A 17,008-nucleotide genomic window follows, 5' to 3' on the forward strand; every position below is an offset into this window, starting at 1 on the left:
GCTACTAATCGCTAGAATAACTTGTGTCTTGCTAGTGAATATGCTGGAAATAATTTAGGGTGAAATTTAAAAATAGCCAGATTTACAACTGGTCGTTCAAAAATAGCCCAGTTTCAAAAGTAATCAAAATTTAGCCACTTTTCATGTAAAGATAAAGAGCGAAAACACTGTTCAAAACCCCGAAAAATACGCCAGTATATTATGCTGGAGTTCCAGCATAAGTATACTTGAACTCCAGCATATTATACTGGAGTTCCAGGATAAGTATGCTGGAACTCCAGCATAATATGATGGAGTTCCATCATAAGTACATTAGAACTCCAGCATAATATACGGGAGTTCCAACAAGTATATCGGTCCAGCATAATATACTGGAGTTTGGAGCACCGGTGCTCCAGTCTCCAGTATATTATACTGGAGCCAGCAAAGTATACCGGTGCAGCATAATATGCTGGAGTTCATACACAGGTGCACCGAACTCCAGTATATTATGCTGGATCGGTCTCTGTTGCAGCAAAATAGTGGCTATTTTTTATTGACTTAGTAAACGCTGGCTATTTTTGAATGACCAGCCCGAAAACTGGCTATACCATGCTATTTTAACAATAATTTAGTCTCAATAGGAGTAGCATTATAGGTTTGAGAATTAGGATTTTGAGTTTTAATTACTTATTGGCTTGTAATCGTTTTCACAATTCCAAGGCCCACGAAAACTTTTAATACATTATTATTTGTAAACTTAATATATAAATATATTTTTCACATGTAAATTTATTCGGTACGGTTCGATATTTTTTCGGTTTATTTTTATAAAATAAAAAACCTACCCTAATTATCGATGCGGTTATAGATTTATATAAAAGCCTATAAGTTTATTAAAAAATCAAAAAATCAGTTCCGCGCGGTACGATTCAGTAAGTTTAGTCGAATTTTAAATATCCATTGATACCCCGTACATATAGTTGTACAAAAATCCAAAAGTAACAGTGTTCAAATAACTATTACTGTTAACATAAAAGGAAAATAAAAATAGAAAAAGAATAATCAGAAATAACAAGGGGCTGAAGAAGGTGTACACGTCCACAAACCACAGCCATTCAGTTAAAAGAGTAAAGCCAAAGGCAATCTCCAAGTCATCAACAATCTCATCCACTTCTGTCACTTTGCCTGCACTTACAGTAAACAGTTTCTATACTTCCATTCACCCTTTTACTAACATAACTTCTTCTTCGTCTTCTATCTTTGCATATTCACCTAAACACACCAACCCCATCTCTCAGTTTACGCAGGTGGCATTCCAGAAACAAGAATTCTCATAGTTGGTGGGCAATCAGTGGTTTTCTTTACCTTCAGTAGTACTAGTAAGTTTCACATTTTACTTCACTTTTGTTTCTCAAATGCTGATACATATGTATTTGCAGACTATAGTCCTTTTTATTTTAATGGGACAAACTTTTAGAGCCTAAATGAAGTACTACTAGATTTAATAGTATGTTCTTGGAATATATTCTGCATTGAACATATTTGTTGGGATCAACCCGCCCGAAGATACTCTTAATTAACATGGTGTGATATTATCTGTTTTGGTCCAAGCATATACGGTTTTCTCAAAAAGACGTGCACAGTTAAGAAATCCCTACACGTTATATGTAGGCGGCCAATCTTCTCGGCTACTAATGTAGGACTTTGTTCGCACACTCAACAATTAAAGTAATTTGATTTGTCTGTCTTAGAAAACAGTGATCATTATTTTCAAAGGCTTAGTGTGTGGATCGTGTTTTCTCCTTTTAGCCCATTTGCATCTTTTAGCAGAGTACTCTGAGCTAGTAGGCATTACGTACTATGTTACCAAGCGAAAGCAAACGTTTAAGGTGATTTTAGTTTGTGTATGAAGTCCTTTGGTAAGAAAACATCCCATTGTAGATTAAAGTTTCCTTATGTAATGCTTTTAAAATCTTCAATCCTTGTGAATTTTGTATTGCTTTGCTATTTATAGAAGTAAGTAGAACATTATTCGAGGTTTTGAAAAGGGAGTATGTAAAGGATGAAGAAAATTGTTTCTCCCCATCTTCTCTTGTCTTGTATTCATTTGAAAGTAACAAGATGCTCTTGGATTGATACAGTTAAAGGGCAGTCTTGAATATTCAGATAGAATCCGTTGAACTACCAAAAAGTTTGAGCTATTTCACATCAATTTTCTTACAAGTTCTGAAGCTGATCAGCAGCCGAGACATTGAAGAATATCCAGAAAGGCATTTCAGGAACTGGCATTGTTCTATCTCTTTTCGTTCCGTATGAACAAAAGAAGCATCCCAAGAATCGATCTTTCTTTTCATTCTTATTTTTTCATTTCGTGTGAAGATAAAACCAATATAATCTCTATTCTTACTAATTATAGGATGTCAGTGACTCTTTACACATAATCTTGCCCTTTTTCCACAACCTCACCAATCAATCATTGTCTTCCCTAAACTATAGAACAGTTTTACCAGAACAAGTGTAGATACGGGAAAAGCAATGGGTCAATTTTCGTTTACTTCCCCTTCGAGCTCTAATTTCACTCTCTTCTATCATACTCAGAACCACAATCCTTCAAAGTTTCATTTTTCTGTCCCCTTCAGAACATCCCAACCATCGTCTTCACATCCTCTTTTACCTCCCTTTTGTTCCCACGAGTCATCTTCCTCATCACCACTTCTTGAAGAGAATCCAGAAACATCAAGATCTTCTTCTAAGTTTGATCGCCAAGATAGACCCTACAATGATGAAGTTGCTGATGAGATCAGCACTACAAAGAAGTCCATGGAAGAGTTACTTGTGGTTCGTAGGCCGGTGAAGGACCCTAACGGGGAAGTTGGTGATGAAAAAGGGGAAGAGATGCGTAACTTTGAGAATTCTCAAGAGAGAAATGATCTCTTGGAAGAGCAATCATCTTCCTCGTCATTTCCACTGGATGATGGACTTAGGAAATTTGCAAAGAAGATGCCAATTTTTGAGCCAAACAGGCTGGAATCAGGTTCTGGAGTGAAGCCACTTAAAGTCAATTTAGACTTAGCTCTATATAGGGCAAAGATTTTGGCTCGAAAGTATCAGTACGCAGATGCAGAGAAAATTTTGCAACAGGTAGCATTCGTTGATCCCAAAAAAAAAAAAAAATACCATTCCTTGTTCTTTTCTCTTGATATCCAGAGGATACTTCGTTATTTGTTAATAATGTTACTGATTTCTGGATCTTTTACGCATGGAGTGTATCGATGTCTGGCCAGAAGATGGGAGACCATATGTTGCTTTGGGGAAGATTTTGAGTAAGCAATCAAAATTAAATGAAGCCAGAGCTGTTTATGAAAAAGGATGCCAGGCAACACAAGGAGAAAACCCTTACATTTGGCAGGTTAGTGTTATAACAGTGTTATGAGTGTATTTAGTCTTCTCCTATACTTCCATATTATACGTTAATCTTGAGCTAGAATAGGAATCTGTTGTAAGTTAAAAGTTTCTCTACTAGCATACTTTAATGCATAATTTGATTTTCAAGTCTGTCGAATATGTTGTTTAAGCACATAGTTTTACTTGTGTTTGATAGCAGATTTAGTTCCAATGATTTGCAACCTAATCAAATGTCATATTCCTTGATGGAGTAAAGATCGTCTATAGTATATTATGTTCAGTTTTTAGTGATCTTTAACTTTGTACGTAAAAGAGAGTGGGCATGTGGAACAGCTGATCCATATACAAACATTGCAATGTTTTGCAATTATTCACCTTGCAACAGGCAAAATCACGCCCAGTAGCGGAGCCACTCATTAGAAAGGGGAGTCATTTGACACCCCTTCGTCGAAAAATTACACTGCGTAAATAGGTTAAAATTGTATATATACGATATGTTGACTCCCCTTGATATCTTCGCATGCTTGCTTATTTATATTTTGACTCCCCTTAGTGAAAATTCTGGCTCCGCCACTGATCATGTCTAATGTCGTTTGGTGTTACTTCTCTTAATGAAGTTCAAAATTTCAGATATCGAAGAAGAGAATTTTCATCAGTAATCCTTGACTGTCTCTTAGTGCTTAACATGGATCAGTGGATTGGTACTTGAGTCTGTTAGGTATTCTTAGTGGAAAAAAAATTAACTATAAAGAGGATTCAAGGTCAGATTATCCGTTTGCGAATGATGTGCCTTCATTGAAAACAATATGACCTACTACATGTCTTCTTGCAACTTATCTTTTGTCCAAACTTACTCCTTTGGACTAGTGCTGGGCTATTCTGGAAAATAGGATGGGTAATATACGGAGAGCTAGAGAACTATTCGATGCTGCCACAGTTGCTGACAAGAAGCATATTGCAGCCTGGCATGGATGGGCAGTTTTAGAGCTGAAGCAAGGGAATATAAAAAAAGCAAGAAATCTTCTTGGTAAAGGCCTCAAGTTTTGTGGAGGTAACGAGTATGTATACCAAACTCTTGCACTCCTTGAAGCTAAAGCAAAACGATATGAAAGAGCCCGCTATTTGTTCAAACAGGCAACAAAGTGTAACCGAAAAAGTTGTGCTAGTTGGCTGGTAAGAGTTATCCAAAAACTTTAATCCGCCTTGGCTCCTTTTCAATGGTTCGTAAACATGTCTTTGGTGGATTCTTTATAGTGGTTCTGTACTCTTCTGCGCAGGCATGGGCTCAACTAGAGGCTCAGTTAGAGAATAACCGTGCTGCTAGGCAGCTATTCGAGGTTTGTATTTACTGAAGTTAATCCTTTGCTATCATCATTGAGCATTTCCTATTTATTTGATGCCATTGTTACTTTAGTTTCAACTTTATTTATTTTTCTTGTATTTTTTATACTCCTGACAAAGCAGAGAGCAGTTCAGGCCAGTCCAAAAAATCGGTTTGCGTGGCATGTGTGGGGAGTTTTTGAAGCTAATCTTGAAAACATTGACCAAGGAAGGAAACTTCTGACAATAGGGCATATGGTAAATCCTAGAGATCCTGTTCTTCTCCAGTCACTTGCTTTGATAGAATACAAGCACTCCAGTGCAAACCTCGCGCGAGTTTTATTCCGGAGGGCATCTGAAATGGATCCAAGGCATCAACCAGTTTGGATTGTAAGACTTTTCTTTTAAATATTAAAAAATTTCTACTGTAGTTAGAAGTAATCCTGCATTTTGTTTCCTTTTTATATGTTCTTAATTTTCAACAGAATAATTGACTGACCTCCTTTACAATCTTTGGATAATCCTCTCAAGCATTGTCTTTGTTTGTCGAGATTCACTTAGGAGCCAGCTCCTCTTAATTGCAACAAATTGATTCAATCAAACTTCCCTTTTTCTTTCCCTCTGAATTTTCGTAAGCCACGTATGTCTATTGTAGTCCGTTAGGAATCAAAGCTTTCCTTTGTACTGATGCTTCACTCCCCTTTTCAGTTAAGGTGGAACATCTACTGTTTTTTTTTGTTTGTTGCTTTTTCCCCTTTCCAATGAGTCCATAATCATCATTTATTTTCGCCTTTTTTAAGTGGGGGAGAAGTTTACTTCCTCCACAATTAACCATTGTCGTCAACATGAATGCGTGCACCAAATGCTGACTAAACTTGGTACTGATTTAGGCTTGGGGTTGGATGGAGTGGAAAGAAGGAAACATTTCCACTGCTAGGGAACTATACCAGAGAGCTTTGTCGATCAATTCAACAACTGAAAGTGCTGCCCGCTGTCTTCAGGTAATGTTAATCTCAAATTGATAGAGTAATTTTCTAGTTTGTTTCTCCTAAAAACTCAGTCTGGCATGCATCTTAAACTGTGGAGGTTATGTTTCCCGTAGGAAATGTACTGAGGGTTGTTTACTAATTTGATGTGCTTTGTAGGCTTGGGGTGTTTTAGAGCAAAGAGCCGGAAATCTATCAGCTGCTCGAAGATTATTTAGATCTTCTCTGAACATAAACTCTCAGAGCTATATAACATGGATGACATGGGCAAATTTGGAGGAAGATCAAGGCAACTCCGTGCGTGCAGAGGAAATTCGTAACCTGTACTTTCAGCAGGTAAATGAGTATTCCCCATTAATACAAGCGATTTCCTTCAACGAGCACATTTTTAGCAGTGTTCTCAATATTCATTATTTCTGCTTAATCCAACCAATAGATGTCTATGTTTACGCTTTGACAATGGTTGTGGCATTGATCACCAATCTTAGAATTAATAAATGGTGTTTAAGCTTCAGAAATAGAGTCATAACAAGAAACAAGCTGTATAAGTTCAGTGAAAACTGAGAAATGGTCTCTTTTTATCTGTGTAACAGCGTACTGAAGTTGTCGATGATGAGTCGTGGATTATGGGTTTCTTAGATGTCATTGATCCGGCGATTGATAGCATAAAGAGGCTCTTGAATTTGGATCAGAACTCATATTACAAGGTAAAGGAGTCTTCTAATACTACTGCTGTAGACGACACTGATGGGAACACAGAAGAATCAACCGGCTCCTCCTCGACTAACATCAGCCAAGAAGAATCAACCGGCTCCTCCTCGGCTAACATCAGCACAGAAGAATCAGCCGGTTCCTCCTCGTCCTCGGCTAACATCAGCACAGAAGAATCAGGCGGTTCCTCCTCGGGTAACATCAAGGACAATAGCATAGATACAGGAAGCGGCTTTGATTTAGATGATTTTATCCGCGAAATGCTGTCTTTGGACCCTTCAAAACTGGAAGTTCAGCTTACAACATCTCTTAAGGACCCTCCAAAGACTATCAGAACTGCTAGTGGGGTGTGGCGGCCGACGAGAAAAACTACCAGAACATCATAAAACCTTTGATTTTATTGTAGTTGTTCAAATGTAGCTTCTTTTATCTCATAATTGGAATTGCTACATTCATTAGAGTGGTCTAATGAAGAAGTCCTGGACCACATTTGTAAATTAGTCAGGAAAATTGAGAAGAATTGTATAATTTGATCGAGAGAAATGCAGTTCAAATTACCTAGAAATACATCTACAGATAATATGAGAAGCATTGTATAATATGTTCGTGAGGAATGCAGTTCATATTACAATAATATGCAGTCAAACCTCTCTATGACAACCTTGTTTATTCCGATATTTTTTGGCTGTTATAGTGAAGTGTTGTTATAGAGGACATATTCTTTTTTGGGTTTCCCACCCGTGTCCGGTATCCAAATTGGGGCCCGACTAAATCCGGATTCGCGCTGGGAAGTCCACATTGGGGGTAAAGCGCTCCTAACAAAGACGATTCCATACCCAGAGACTCGAACCCGAAACATCTGCTTAAAGATGATGGTATAGAGGACATATATTATAACATAACATACAAATCTTCTTTGGCAATAAAGAAGTCTGACTATACTTAGAAACACCATTTACACTTATTATCTTCTTTGACAATTTATATAATGTATTTCTTGAAACTAGACCCAAATTGAGGAATAAAACAAATGATATGCGTAGAGGGACCATCCCTTTGTTATGGCATATTCCTTAGATCGGGATATTATAGCTCTTTGATTGAGATACTATTACAGTATTAAATGGCGAATGTATAAAGAGCTTAATTATTATACAATATTTTTTTGATTGTTAATTATTCATAAAACATTTTTTACCATAGAATTAAGACTTCCGAGTAAACAAGGAGGAGAAGAGAGGAAAGAATAATTTAATTTGCCCCTCGTCCACAGTAGAAAAAGATTGAACAAATTATTGAAAAAATTGTAGTAACATTTTTTTAAAACCAAAGGATATGGGTAGATATCACATAAAGGAAGAAAACTTTTTGAAGTCACTAATTTCACTCTCAATTTGTGCAATATGGTTGATATTTATTGCAATTTTTTAATAACATTGGCCCCTTTGAAGTCCTTACAAAATATCATTGGGACCAAAGGTGAAGAAATACATTCTTTTGATGAGGTAATTAAGATAGATATGGACAAAACCACCAAAGGATGTGGTGCAGCGAATGAGGCTGTTCTTCCCTTAACCAGAGGTCTCGGGTTCGAGTTCTGGGTATGAAAAAATTCTTGGTAGGGAGCGCTTCTCCCCGAATGGGGCGCTATGCAGCGCGAATCTGAATATAGTTGAGCTCCAATGCGCGTATCGGACGCCGGATGAAAAATCGAAAAATAAAAACAGATATGGACAAAGTATATCTAGTCATTGGCTGTCCAATGGCAGGGAGTTTCAGTGACAAGGTGGCAATTTCTTATGGATAGCAATAACTGTGACCTGACCAATTTATATGGACCTTTAAAATTTAACAGAAGAAAAATAAGAAAAGAAATTGCACATAAAATAACACAAATAACTGTTTGACAACAAAAGAAAAAGAATTTTTCTTTTATTGATCACATAAAACTATAAATTTGAATTACAATTTAATAACGTACAAATTAAACTTATAGAAAAATTGTGCTTGTATCAAATGTTCAGTTTGTACATGAAATAACATGATAATCATATTTCACTTTCGAGAGTCAAACAAGAAGATTCTGAAATTAGATTTCATACGACATATCAATATTTCTTTATGTATAATTAATATTTCGAAAAAAATAAAAAATAAAATCTTGAATATTTTGACATTGTTTCTTAAATCTTCAAGTTTTATTTGTAGAAGTCAGAGTTCTTAATGTTAGATGGCATTCTAAAATTTGGTCTAATAGACATTCAAAACAAAATTAAAAGGGATCTCTTCACAAGATATAGCATAAAATTCAGCTAAAATAAAACAGAAGTATAATAATACTAATTTCTAAAAATAGAAACTACCCTGAATATATTAAGGGTTTAATTATATGCAGTAAACGTGACAAGAACTTTTACACAATTAATATAATTTGGCTTGTCCTAGTAGGTTAATTATTTGCCTTATTCTTCATGCTACTAATTTCACTTATTATAGGCAATTACTAGCAACTCTCTTTTAAGTAATAGTTTAAAGTTGTTTACGCTTTTGGTGTATAGAAGTTAAGCTTATTACAACAACAGCAATAACAACGAACCAGTGTAATTTCACAAATCTGAGAAGGGCAATGTGTATGCAACCCTTACCTCTACTTTGAGAAGGTAGAGACGTTATTTTCGATAGACCCTCGGCTCAAGAAATTAAACTCGTTGATTAAAGAAGGTGAAAAAAATATACGAATCTAGATTAGTCGGACCACTGGATTCCGGATACTTGAAAATACAAAAGGTCTAGCACATAAGGAAAAAAGAGAACATGCAAGTAGGCAACCACAGCCATACAATGAGTGAGAGGCTATCTATCTAGTTATCATCCATAATCTCATCCATTTTCTTCCCTCCATCCATTTTGTCCTACTCATCACCTTATACCTTCCATATTTCTTAAACTTCCACACCAAATACCACATTCTTCTGCTGCATTTCTAAAAAGAACAATGGCTTCGGCTGCTCTCTCAGTAGCCAACTCTTCTCTTCAGGTTCCTCTTTCACTCACTCATATAATTAATATTATCCTTTTTTCTTGTTATTAACTTAACCAAATGTAACATTTTTGTTGAGTTCTTGTTTGTTGTATTGATGAGAATGCAGGTCAGCAACAGAGGATTCTCTGAATTCTCAGGGCTGCGTACCTCATCAGCTATTCCATTTGGAAGGAAAACGAACGATGACTTGCTCTCTGTTGTTGCCTTTCAAACCTCTGTTGTGAGTACTATTATTGTATTTTCATCTTTGAATGATTGAGTCTAATAGCTTGTTCAAGCATAAAGATGTCAGATCAGTTATTTGTAAGATAGTTACAAGTATTTCCTCTGCTCACTTTTATTTGTCTAGCATTATAATAATACATTTTCATTTTTACTTGTAACTTTTAGCATATCAAAAGGAATGCAATTTTTACCCTTAATTCATTTACCAAGACTTTTTGAAAAATTAATAGTGAATTTTAGCTAACCAATGCTTAATATTGGAATTGACACTAACCTCTTTATTAACCGTCTTAATACTGTATTAAAATATGGAAAACTTACTCCACTTAAAATCATCTTTTGTCATCTTCTTTGGAATACTTTTTTCTTCAAAAGTTTTTTTTAACTCTCCAGTAAGTCAAATACAGTACCGAATCTACTGTCACAAGTTAAACTATACTGATAATGTAACTCAGTATATATTACTTAAATCCAATAAAAAAGAGAAAGCAGAAGAAAATAAGAATATGTATCCTTCATGTCTATTGTGATCAAGACTCGCGCTCTGTTCTTGTCGTAGTCTGTGCTTCTTTTTTTATGTTGGATGTTGATTCACTTTTTCATTGTGTATAATTTCCGTCCCTCTTTAGTATAGGAAGATTTGATTGCATAAGTTAGAAAATGATCGTTAGAGAAAAGAAAAAGAAGTAGTCCCACACAAGGATCTTCATTTAAATTGGTAATTGCATAAGTTTGAAGGAAGATCAGACACCTGCTATTCTTAAAGAGAATTTAGAACATTGAATTAATGATAACATTGTATAACATCTAAATTGCACTTGCAACAGTTATTGTCAATATTTAAAAAAAATAAAAAAAAAATCATTTACCTTAGATTGTGAAGTGCTAAGATATTTCTTGTGGTAATTACAATGTAATTGGATTTTATAAAAATGCAGATTGGAGGAGGGAACAACAAGAGGGGAGTAGTGGAGGCCAAGTTGAAAGTGGCCATCAATGGATTTGGAAGAATTGGAAGGAATTTCTTGAGGTGTTGGCATGGTAGGAAAGACTCTCCTCTTGATGTCATTGCCATCAATGACACTGGTGGTGTCAAGCAAGCCTCTCACCTTCTCAAATATGACTCCACCCTTGGCATCTTTGATGCTGACGTCAAGCCCGTCGGCACTGACGGCATCTCCGTCGACGGAAAAGTCATCCAAGTCGTCTCCGACCGCAACCCCGTCAACCTCCCCTGGGGGTAAGTTCTTTCATTCTAACATGTAAATAAAGGATTTAAGTTGTATTCATATATAGTGTAAGGAAATTTATATCTTAACCGGCTACAGTAAGTTAGTTATCCTCTTTTCTCAAGTTAAAAAGATTTACCTTATTATTTGTTGTCATCTATAATTGGTTTTTTAGTATGGATAGTGTAAACAATTCATTATACTTTCAATGTACAAGACTTTGAATTATCAAAATAACAATTCACTTGTTCAGAGGCGCTAGCTAATATTTCAAGTTTATATTTAAGTTACTGGATTCTAAATTCATAATTTATACATATGCAATAGATTTTGCTAAGACAAATACAAGGTTCGAACCAAAACTACTGGGTTCGGTTGAACCCGCTCCCGCCACTCTAACTCTGCCCCTGCACTTGTTTTTAGTGTGATTAGTGTAGTATGTGTGGTCCAAGAACAACACCAGCATTGCAAGTGAATTTGTTATTATGGTGAGAAAAAAAAAACAAAAATATGAAACAATAGTTATAAGTTTTAACAATGTCCAACAGTGAGTAGCTAGTAATGAATCATGATAACATGTTTAAGTTAGCTCATGTGCTATCTAGTATATAATACTAGCTTGTGATATCTAGTCAACTTCTAACAGCTACTAAAAGGCATCCCGGTGTACTAACCTCCTTCTATGCACTAGGTCCGGGAAAGGACCGGACCACAAGGGTCTATTGTACGCAGCCTTACCCTGCATTTCTGTAAAAGGATGTTTCCACGACTTGAACCCGTGACTTTCTGGTCACATGGCAGCAACTTTAGCAGTTACGCCAAGGCTCCCCTTCAACCTCTAACAGCTACTAATGTTCAAAATGTTTGTGTAATTTGTTCAGAGATCTTGGGATTGATTTGGTGATAGAAGGTACCGGAGTGTTTGTCGACAGAGAAGGTGCCGGAAAACACATCCAGGCCGGAGCCAAGAAGGTGCTCATCACCGCTCCCGGAAAAGGTGACATCCCCACATATGTTGTTGGTGTCAATGCTGATCTCTACAACCCTGATGAACCTATCATCAGCAATGCCTCTTGCACCACCAACTGCCTTGCTCCTTTTGTCAAGGTTCTTGACCAAAAATTCGGTAATACATCTTTATCTAGTTATACACGAGCATAACTGTTCTTTACTGTCAATGCATATAACTTAAATTCATAAACTAATATTTTTTCTTGCATAGGCATTATCAAGGGAACAATGACAACTACTCACTCTTACACTGGTGACCAAAGGCTTCTTGATGCTAGCCACAGGGACCTTAGACGTGCACGAGCTGCAGCCCTCAACATAGTTCCAACCTCAACTGGTGCTGCTAAGGCCGTGGCCCTTGTCCTCCCAAGCCTTAAGGGGAAGCTCAACGGCATTGCCCTCCGTGTGCCAACCCCTAACGTCTCGGTTGTGGACCTTGTCGTTCAAGTCACCAAGAAGACATTTGCTGAGGAAGTGAATGCTGCATTTAGGGAGGCTGCTGACAAGGAGCTCAAGGGCATTCTCGATGTCTGCGATGAACCACTCGTGTCGGTCGACTTCCGGTGCAGTGATGTGTCATCAACTGTTGATGCTTCACTTACTATGGTCATGGGAGATGACATGGTTAAGGTTATTGCTTGGTATGACAATGAATGGGGTTACTCACAGAGGGTGGTTGATCTTGCTGACATTGTTGCAAACCAGTGGAAATGAAATATGAAATAACAGTACTGCTAAATAGTTGCTTAAATTTTTTCCACTGCTTGTAGATTATTATTCCTTTTTGAAAATTGTAATGAGAACCAAAACAATTTTCCACCTTGTGAAATCTCAGCTTCAATAAAAGTTTCCTTCTTGTCTTTATACAATCTGATTTTGATTCTGCTTATACTTATTACAAGATATTCTGTAGTTCTAACATCATGTAATCAGGTGATGAATAGCCTAAGTACTGAAGAAGAAACTTATTATACTCATTGGTAACAACAACAAAGACACAGTTAACTTATAACTAGAAAAGAAAAGATGTTTTCAGCATGCTCCTGAATTTTTTTCTGATTTCAGAAGAGCATCTCTGATAGAGTAGTGGCAGCCGGGTGCACTAAGCTCCCGCTATGCGTGGGGTCCGGGGAAGGGCGACCACAAGGGTCTATTTTACGCAGCCTTACCCTGCATTTCTACAAGAGGCTGTTTCCACGGCTCGAACCCGTGACCTCCTTGTCACATGGCAGCATCTCTGATAGAGTACAATTTGGAAACAGTTTCAGTGATGTTCATTCTTTCAGCTCCAGAATATGCAGAACAAGCAACCCCAACTTGAAGTATAGAAACCAGACACTCCTCATTCTGGTGCATACTTGTGTTTTGACCTCCATCCTCTTCATTACTTCCGGAAATAAGGGATGGTTCTATGACTTCTGTAGCTCCATTAAGCAACGCATACTTAGCAAAACTCGGCAGGTCTAAACCATCGCTAAACATTCCATCTGTTGGCCTTTTTCCTATGAACATTTCAAGCAAGAGGATTCCGAAGCTGTACACATCACCACAAGTCGATAGCTCGCTGCCCATCCCATATTCTAAAATTCACAAAACAAAATAAGGAACTTTAGTTTCTTAATAGGAACATAACTTAGTAGGACTTGATGTTATAAAAGTAAATAGTTTGCAACAAGTTTCTTGTTATAGAGAAAAACAATGAATGAGAGAAACAGTTACCTGGAGCAGTGTAACCAATAGTTCCTCTAATAAGACTAGAGCTTCCTTCTGAAACAGAAGAATTTTGTGCAGTTGGTTGAAGGAATTTTGCCAAACCAAAATCACCAATATGACCGACCAATCTATCGTCTAGAAGAATGTTGCTTGGCTTGAGATCACAGTGAATTATCGGAGTCTCACAGTGGTGATGAAGATAATCGATTGCAGAAGCGACATCAATAGCAATGTTGAGCCTTTGAAGAATATTCAACTTTTTTGATTCTGCCAGATTTGCATCTTCACTTGGATTCAGATGCAACCAGTCTTCGAGGCTTCCATTAGCCATAAACTCGTAAACCAATGCCTTGAAATCATTCCCTTGATAGTCGATTCCCGAACAAGCTGTGAGAACCTTGACCAAATTCCGATGTCTTATGTTTCTCAAGACATCACATTCAGCCATAAAGCTTTTGGAAGCTCCATGCCGCGAGAGGTTTAATACTTTCACTGCGACGACTATTCCTCCGTCAAGAGTTCCTTTATACACAGATCCATAGCTACCAGCACCAATCAAGTTGTCTTCAGAGAATCCATTAGTAGCTTGAAGCAAATTTTGGTAAGATACATTTATGAGAGATTCGCCAAATGAGCTCAAAACAGGCCCCTTTTTTGGTTTCTTGAATAAGAAAAAAAATAGTAAAATGACTAGAATGGTAAGTCCTAGTATACCAAAGACAATAGACATTACAATGTTGAGGATAAACCTCGAACCAAATTTTTTTGATCTTTTGATGTCGCACTCTGGAAGATGCATGTTAGGCACACCCCCACAAAGTTTTGGATTTCCAATTACTGATATTGCACTTGCATTCTTAAAGATGCCTTCATTAGGCAACATTCCTTCGAAACCATTGAACGACAAATTCAGGAGTTGAAACTTGAAATCTTCCAAGTAATTTGGTACTTGACCAGACAAGTTATTCCTAGAAAGGTCTAAAACATGGAGACCTCTCAAAGAACTAAATGAAGGTGGAATAGTTCCTTGAAAAGAGTTTCCTTTCATGTCTAAGACTTCAAGTCTCACACAGCTACCAATGGTACTTGGTATTTTTCCAGTCAAGTTGTTCTCGGAAACATTGAGATATTCGAGATTTCTCATATGTCCAGCTTCGAGAGGAATGAAACCATCTAGATGGTTCTCAGAAATATCTACAGCAACTAAGGAAGAGAGAGTAAAAAGTTCCTTAGGTATCTGTCCTAACATGTTATTTTGAGCAGCATATATTTCAATCAAATTATTGCAATTTCCTAAACTTGCTGGTATCTCACCCGTAAGATCATTATCGTGAAAAAGAAGGATGGTTACTACACTCAGATTTCCTAGAGATGATGGAATATTCCCAGAAAATCTATTCTGAGACAAATCCAAAATCTGCATTTTCTTAACCTTCCCAAAACTTGTAGGAATAGTACCAGTGAGTAAGTTTTCCCTCACCTGAAATTCTTCCAAGTTGATGAAATTTCCAATCTCAGCCGGTATGTTACCACGTATTTTGTTGTATGACAACTGCACAACCTGAAGCTCAGTTGAGAGATTTCGGAAGGATACAGGCAGAATTCCTCCAAAACTATTGAACTGCATCTCCAAAATTCTGAAACTAGATGCGTTCGTCAGAGAGGATATGAAACTTAAATCATTTGGTTCTCCAGTTCCAAGATAATTCCCTGGAATGGTTAACTGTTGAAGCTCATTCAGGTTTTCAAGACTTGGTACACTTCCTGTAAGTTGATTACCTCCCGCAAGAAAATACACTAACTTTGATGAATTGGACAATGAAGATGGTATTAATCCAGAAATATTGTTCCCACCAATTATAAATAGTTCAAGATTGGGGAGGGTGATTCCCAAACTTGAAGGAAGAGTACCTTGGATTTGGTTTATTCCAACATCAAATGTTGTCATGGAAGAGATGTTGAAGATTGCATAAGGGATGGTACCTATCAAATTGTTTGCAGCTATTCCTAAAAATTTTAAGTTCTTTAGCTGCCCGAGTGAGTCAGGGATTTTCCCATGAAGATTATTCAATGGTGCATAGAATCCTTTCAATGAAGTTAAGTTTCCAAAAGAAGAAGGGATTTCACCTGTCAAGTTGTTTCGAGTGAGTAACAAGTATTCGAGTTTGGACAATGAGCCTAGCTCCGGAGGAAGACTTCCGACTAACTTGTTACCTCCAAGGAGAAGAGATACAAGATTTGAGCACCTTGATAAATTTGAGGGAATATCACCATGAAATGTGTTGTTACCAAGATTCAATCGTTGTAGCCTTCTCAAACGACCTATCTCCGAGGGGATTTCACCACGGAAGCTATTGTTTGACAGGTATAGAGACCTGAGAAAACTCATGTTGCCAATAAAGGGCGACAAGGGACCATCTAGATTTTGGTTCGCGAGGTTTAGTTGAACGACTCTCATGTGTTTACGTCCACAAGTGATACCAGGCCACTGGCAAAAGTTTGTGGATACATTCCATGGTTTCATATATCCAAAAGGATCCTTTATTGCTCTCCTGAATGCAAGTAGTGCTTGTTGGTCTGTGTCATTGCCATGACACAATGCCACAGAAATACAAAGAAAACTTGTAATGAAGAATACAAGGGAAAATTTACTAGTTACTGAGTGATAGGAGGAGAACAATGCTGAATCCATATGCGAATGCAAAAGCATAACAAATTTGGTGGTGTTTTTGTCTCTAAACTCTTGAGAATATATAGAGGAGGCTATCAAGCTACACAGCTTAGTACGGAGTCCATTAATTAAATGGTTACTCAACAATCTCAAATTATCTAGTAGAGTCATCTTTCTTTCGATTGTAACAGATAGGGGTGGCAAACGGGCGGGGCGGATTGGATATGGGACGGGTCGAAAACGGGTATAAAAAACGGACAAATTATCCAACCCGACCCATATTTAACACAGATAAAAAAGGGATAATCGGCGGATAATATGGGTAACCATATTATACATGGCTTCATGAATATGATTACTTTTGGGAGAATTCCTAATCTTGCCAACTTGAGGAACCCCCAATTTGAGGTTTTCAAATGTAAAAGTGTAACACATTGGTCATCAATTGGTTATCCATTTTCTAAATGGAAAATATGGTTTTAATCCATATTTGACCCGTTTTTAAAAAGTTCATTATCCAACCCATTTTTTAGTGAATAATATGGGTGGTTAACTATTTTCTTTTAACCATTTTGCCACCCCTAGACTAACAGAAAAGTCACTTAACTTTGCCTATAGCACTTAGAAGGTCACTCAATAATTTTTCTTTTATTCTATAGATAAGTTCATAATATAAATTAAAAAGAGAAAATTAATATTAAAAAGTTTTAAA

At 37.0% G+C, this 17,008-nt stretch overlaps 3 protein-coding genes across 3 annotated transcripts; 2 read left to right on the forward strand and 1 right to left on the reverse strand.

Annotated features, from left to right (window-relative positions):
- The first annotated feature begins 1,136 nt into the window (after positions 1-1,136).
- LOC109206717 (protein high chlorophyll fluorescent 107) lies at positions 1,137-7,038 on the forward strand. The gene is made up of 9 exons (XM_019369571.1): positions 1,137-1,361; positions 2,124-3,123; positions 3,248-3,391; positions 4,255-4,560; positions 4,665-4,724; positions 4,852-5,097; positions 5,598-5,708; positions 5,853-6,029; positions 6,287-7,038. The coding sequence occupies exons 2-9, from the start codon at positions 2,518-2,520 to the stop codon at positions 6,788-6,790; spliced, it is 2,154 nt and encodes a 717-aa protein (XP_019225116.1). The 5' UTR covers positions 1,137-1,361; positions 2,124-2,517; the 3' UTR covers positions 6,791-7,038.
- Positions 7,039-9,275: 2,237 nt separating this feature from the next.
- Positions 9,276-12,778, forward strand: LOC109206719 (glyceraldehyde-3-phosphate dehydrogenase A, chloroplastic). Its single transcript, XM_019369573.1, has 5 exons — positions 9,276-9,441; positions 9,554-9,667; positions 10,611-10,912; positions 11,783-12,027; positions 12,124-12,778. The coding sequence occupies exons 1-5, from the start codon at positions 9,400-9,402 to the stop codon at positions 12,624-12,626; spliced, it is 1,206 nt and encodes a 401-aa protein (XP_019225118.1). The 5' UTR covers positions 9,276-9,399; the 3' UTR covers positions 12,627-12,778.
- On the reverse strand, positions 12,595-16,337 carry LOC109206718 (probable LRR receptor-like serine/threonine-protein kinase At3g47570). The gene is made up of 2 exons (XM_019369572.1): positions 13,632-16,337; positions 12,595-13,492 (listed from the first exon to the last, which is right to left on the reverse strand). Exons 1-2 carry the CDS (start codon positions 16,333-16,335, stop codon positions 13,134-13,136), a joined length of 3,063 nt encoding a protein of 1,020 aa, XP_019225117.1. The 5' UTR covers positions 16,336-16,337; the 3' UTR covers positions 12,595-13,133.
- Between the last annotated feature and the right edge of the window lie 671 nt (positions 16,338-17,008).

This window comes from Nicotiana attenuata, unplaced genomic scaffold (assembly GCF_001879085.1).
Source record: "Nicotiana attenuata strain UT unplaced genomic scaffold, NIATTr2, whole genome shotgun sequence".
NCBI lineage: Eukaryota > Viridiplantae > Streptophyta > Magnoliopsida > Solanales > Solanaceae > Nicotiana > Nicotiana attenuata.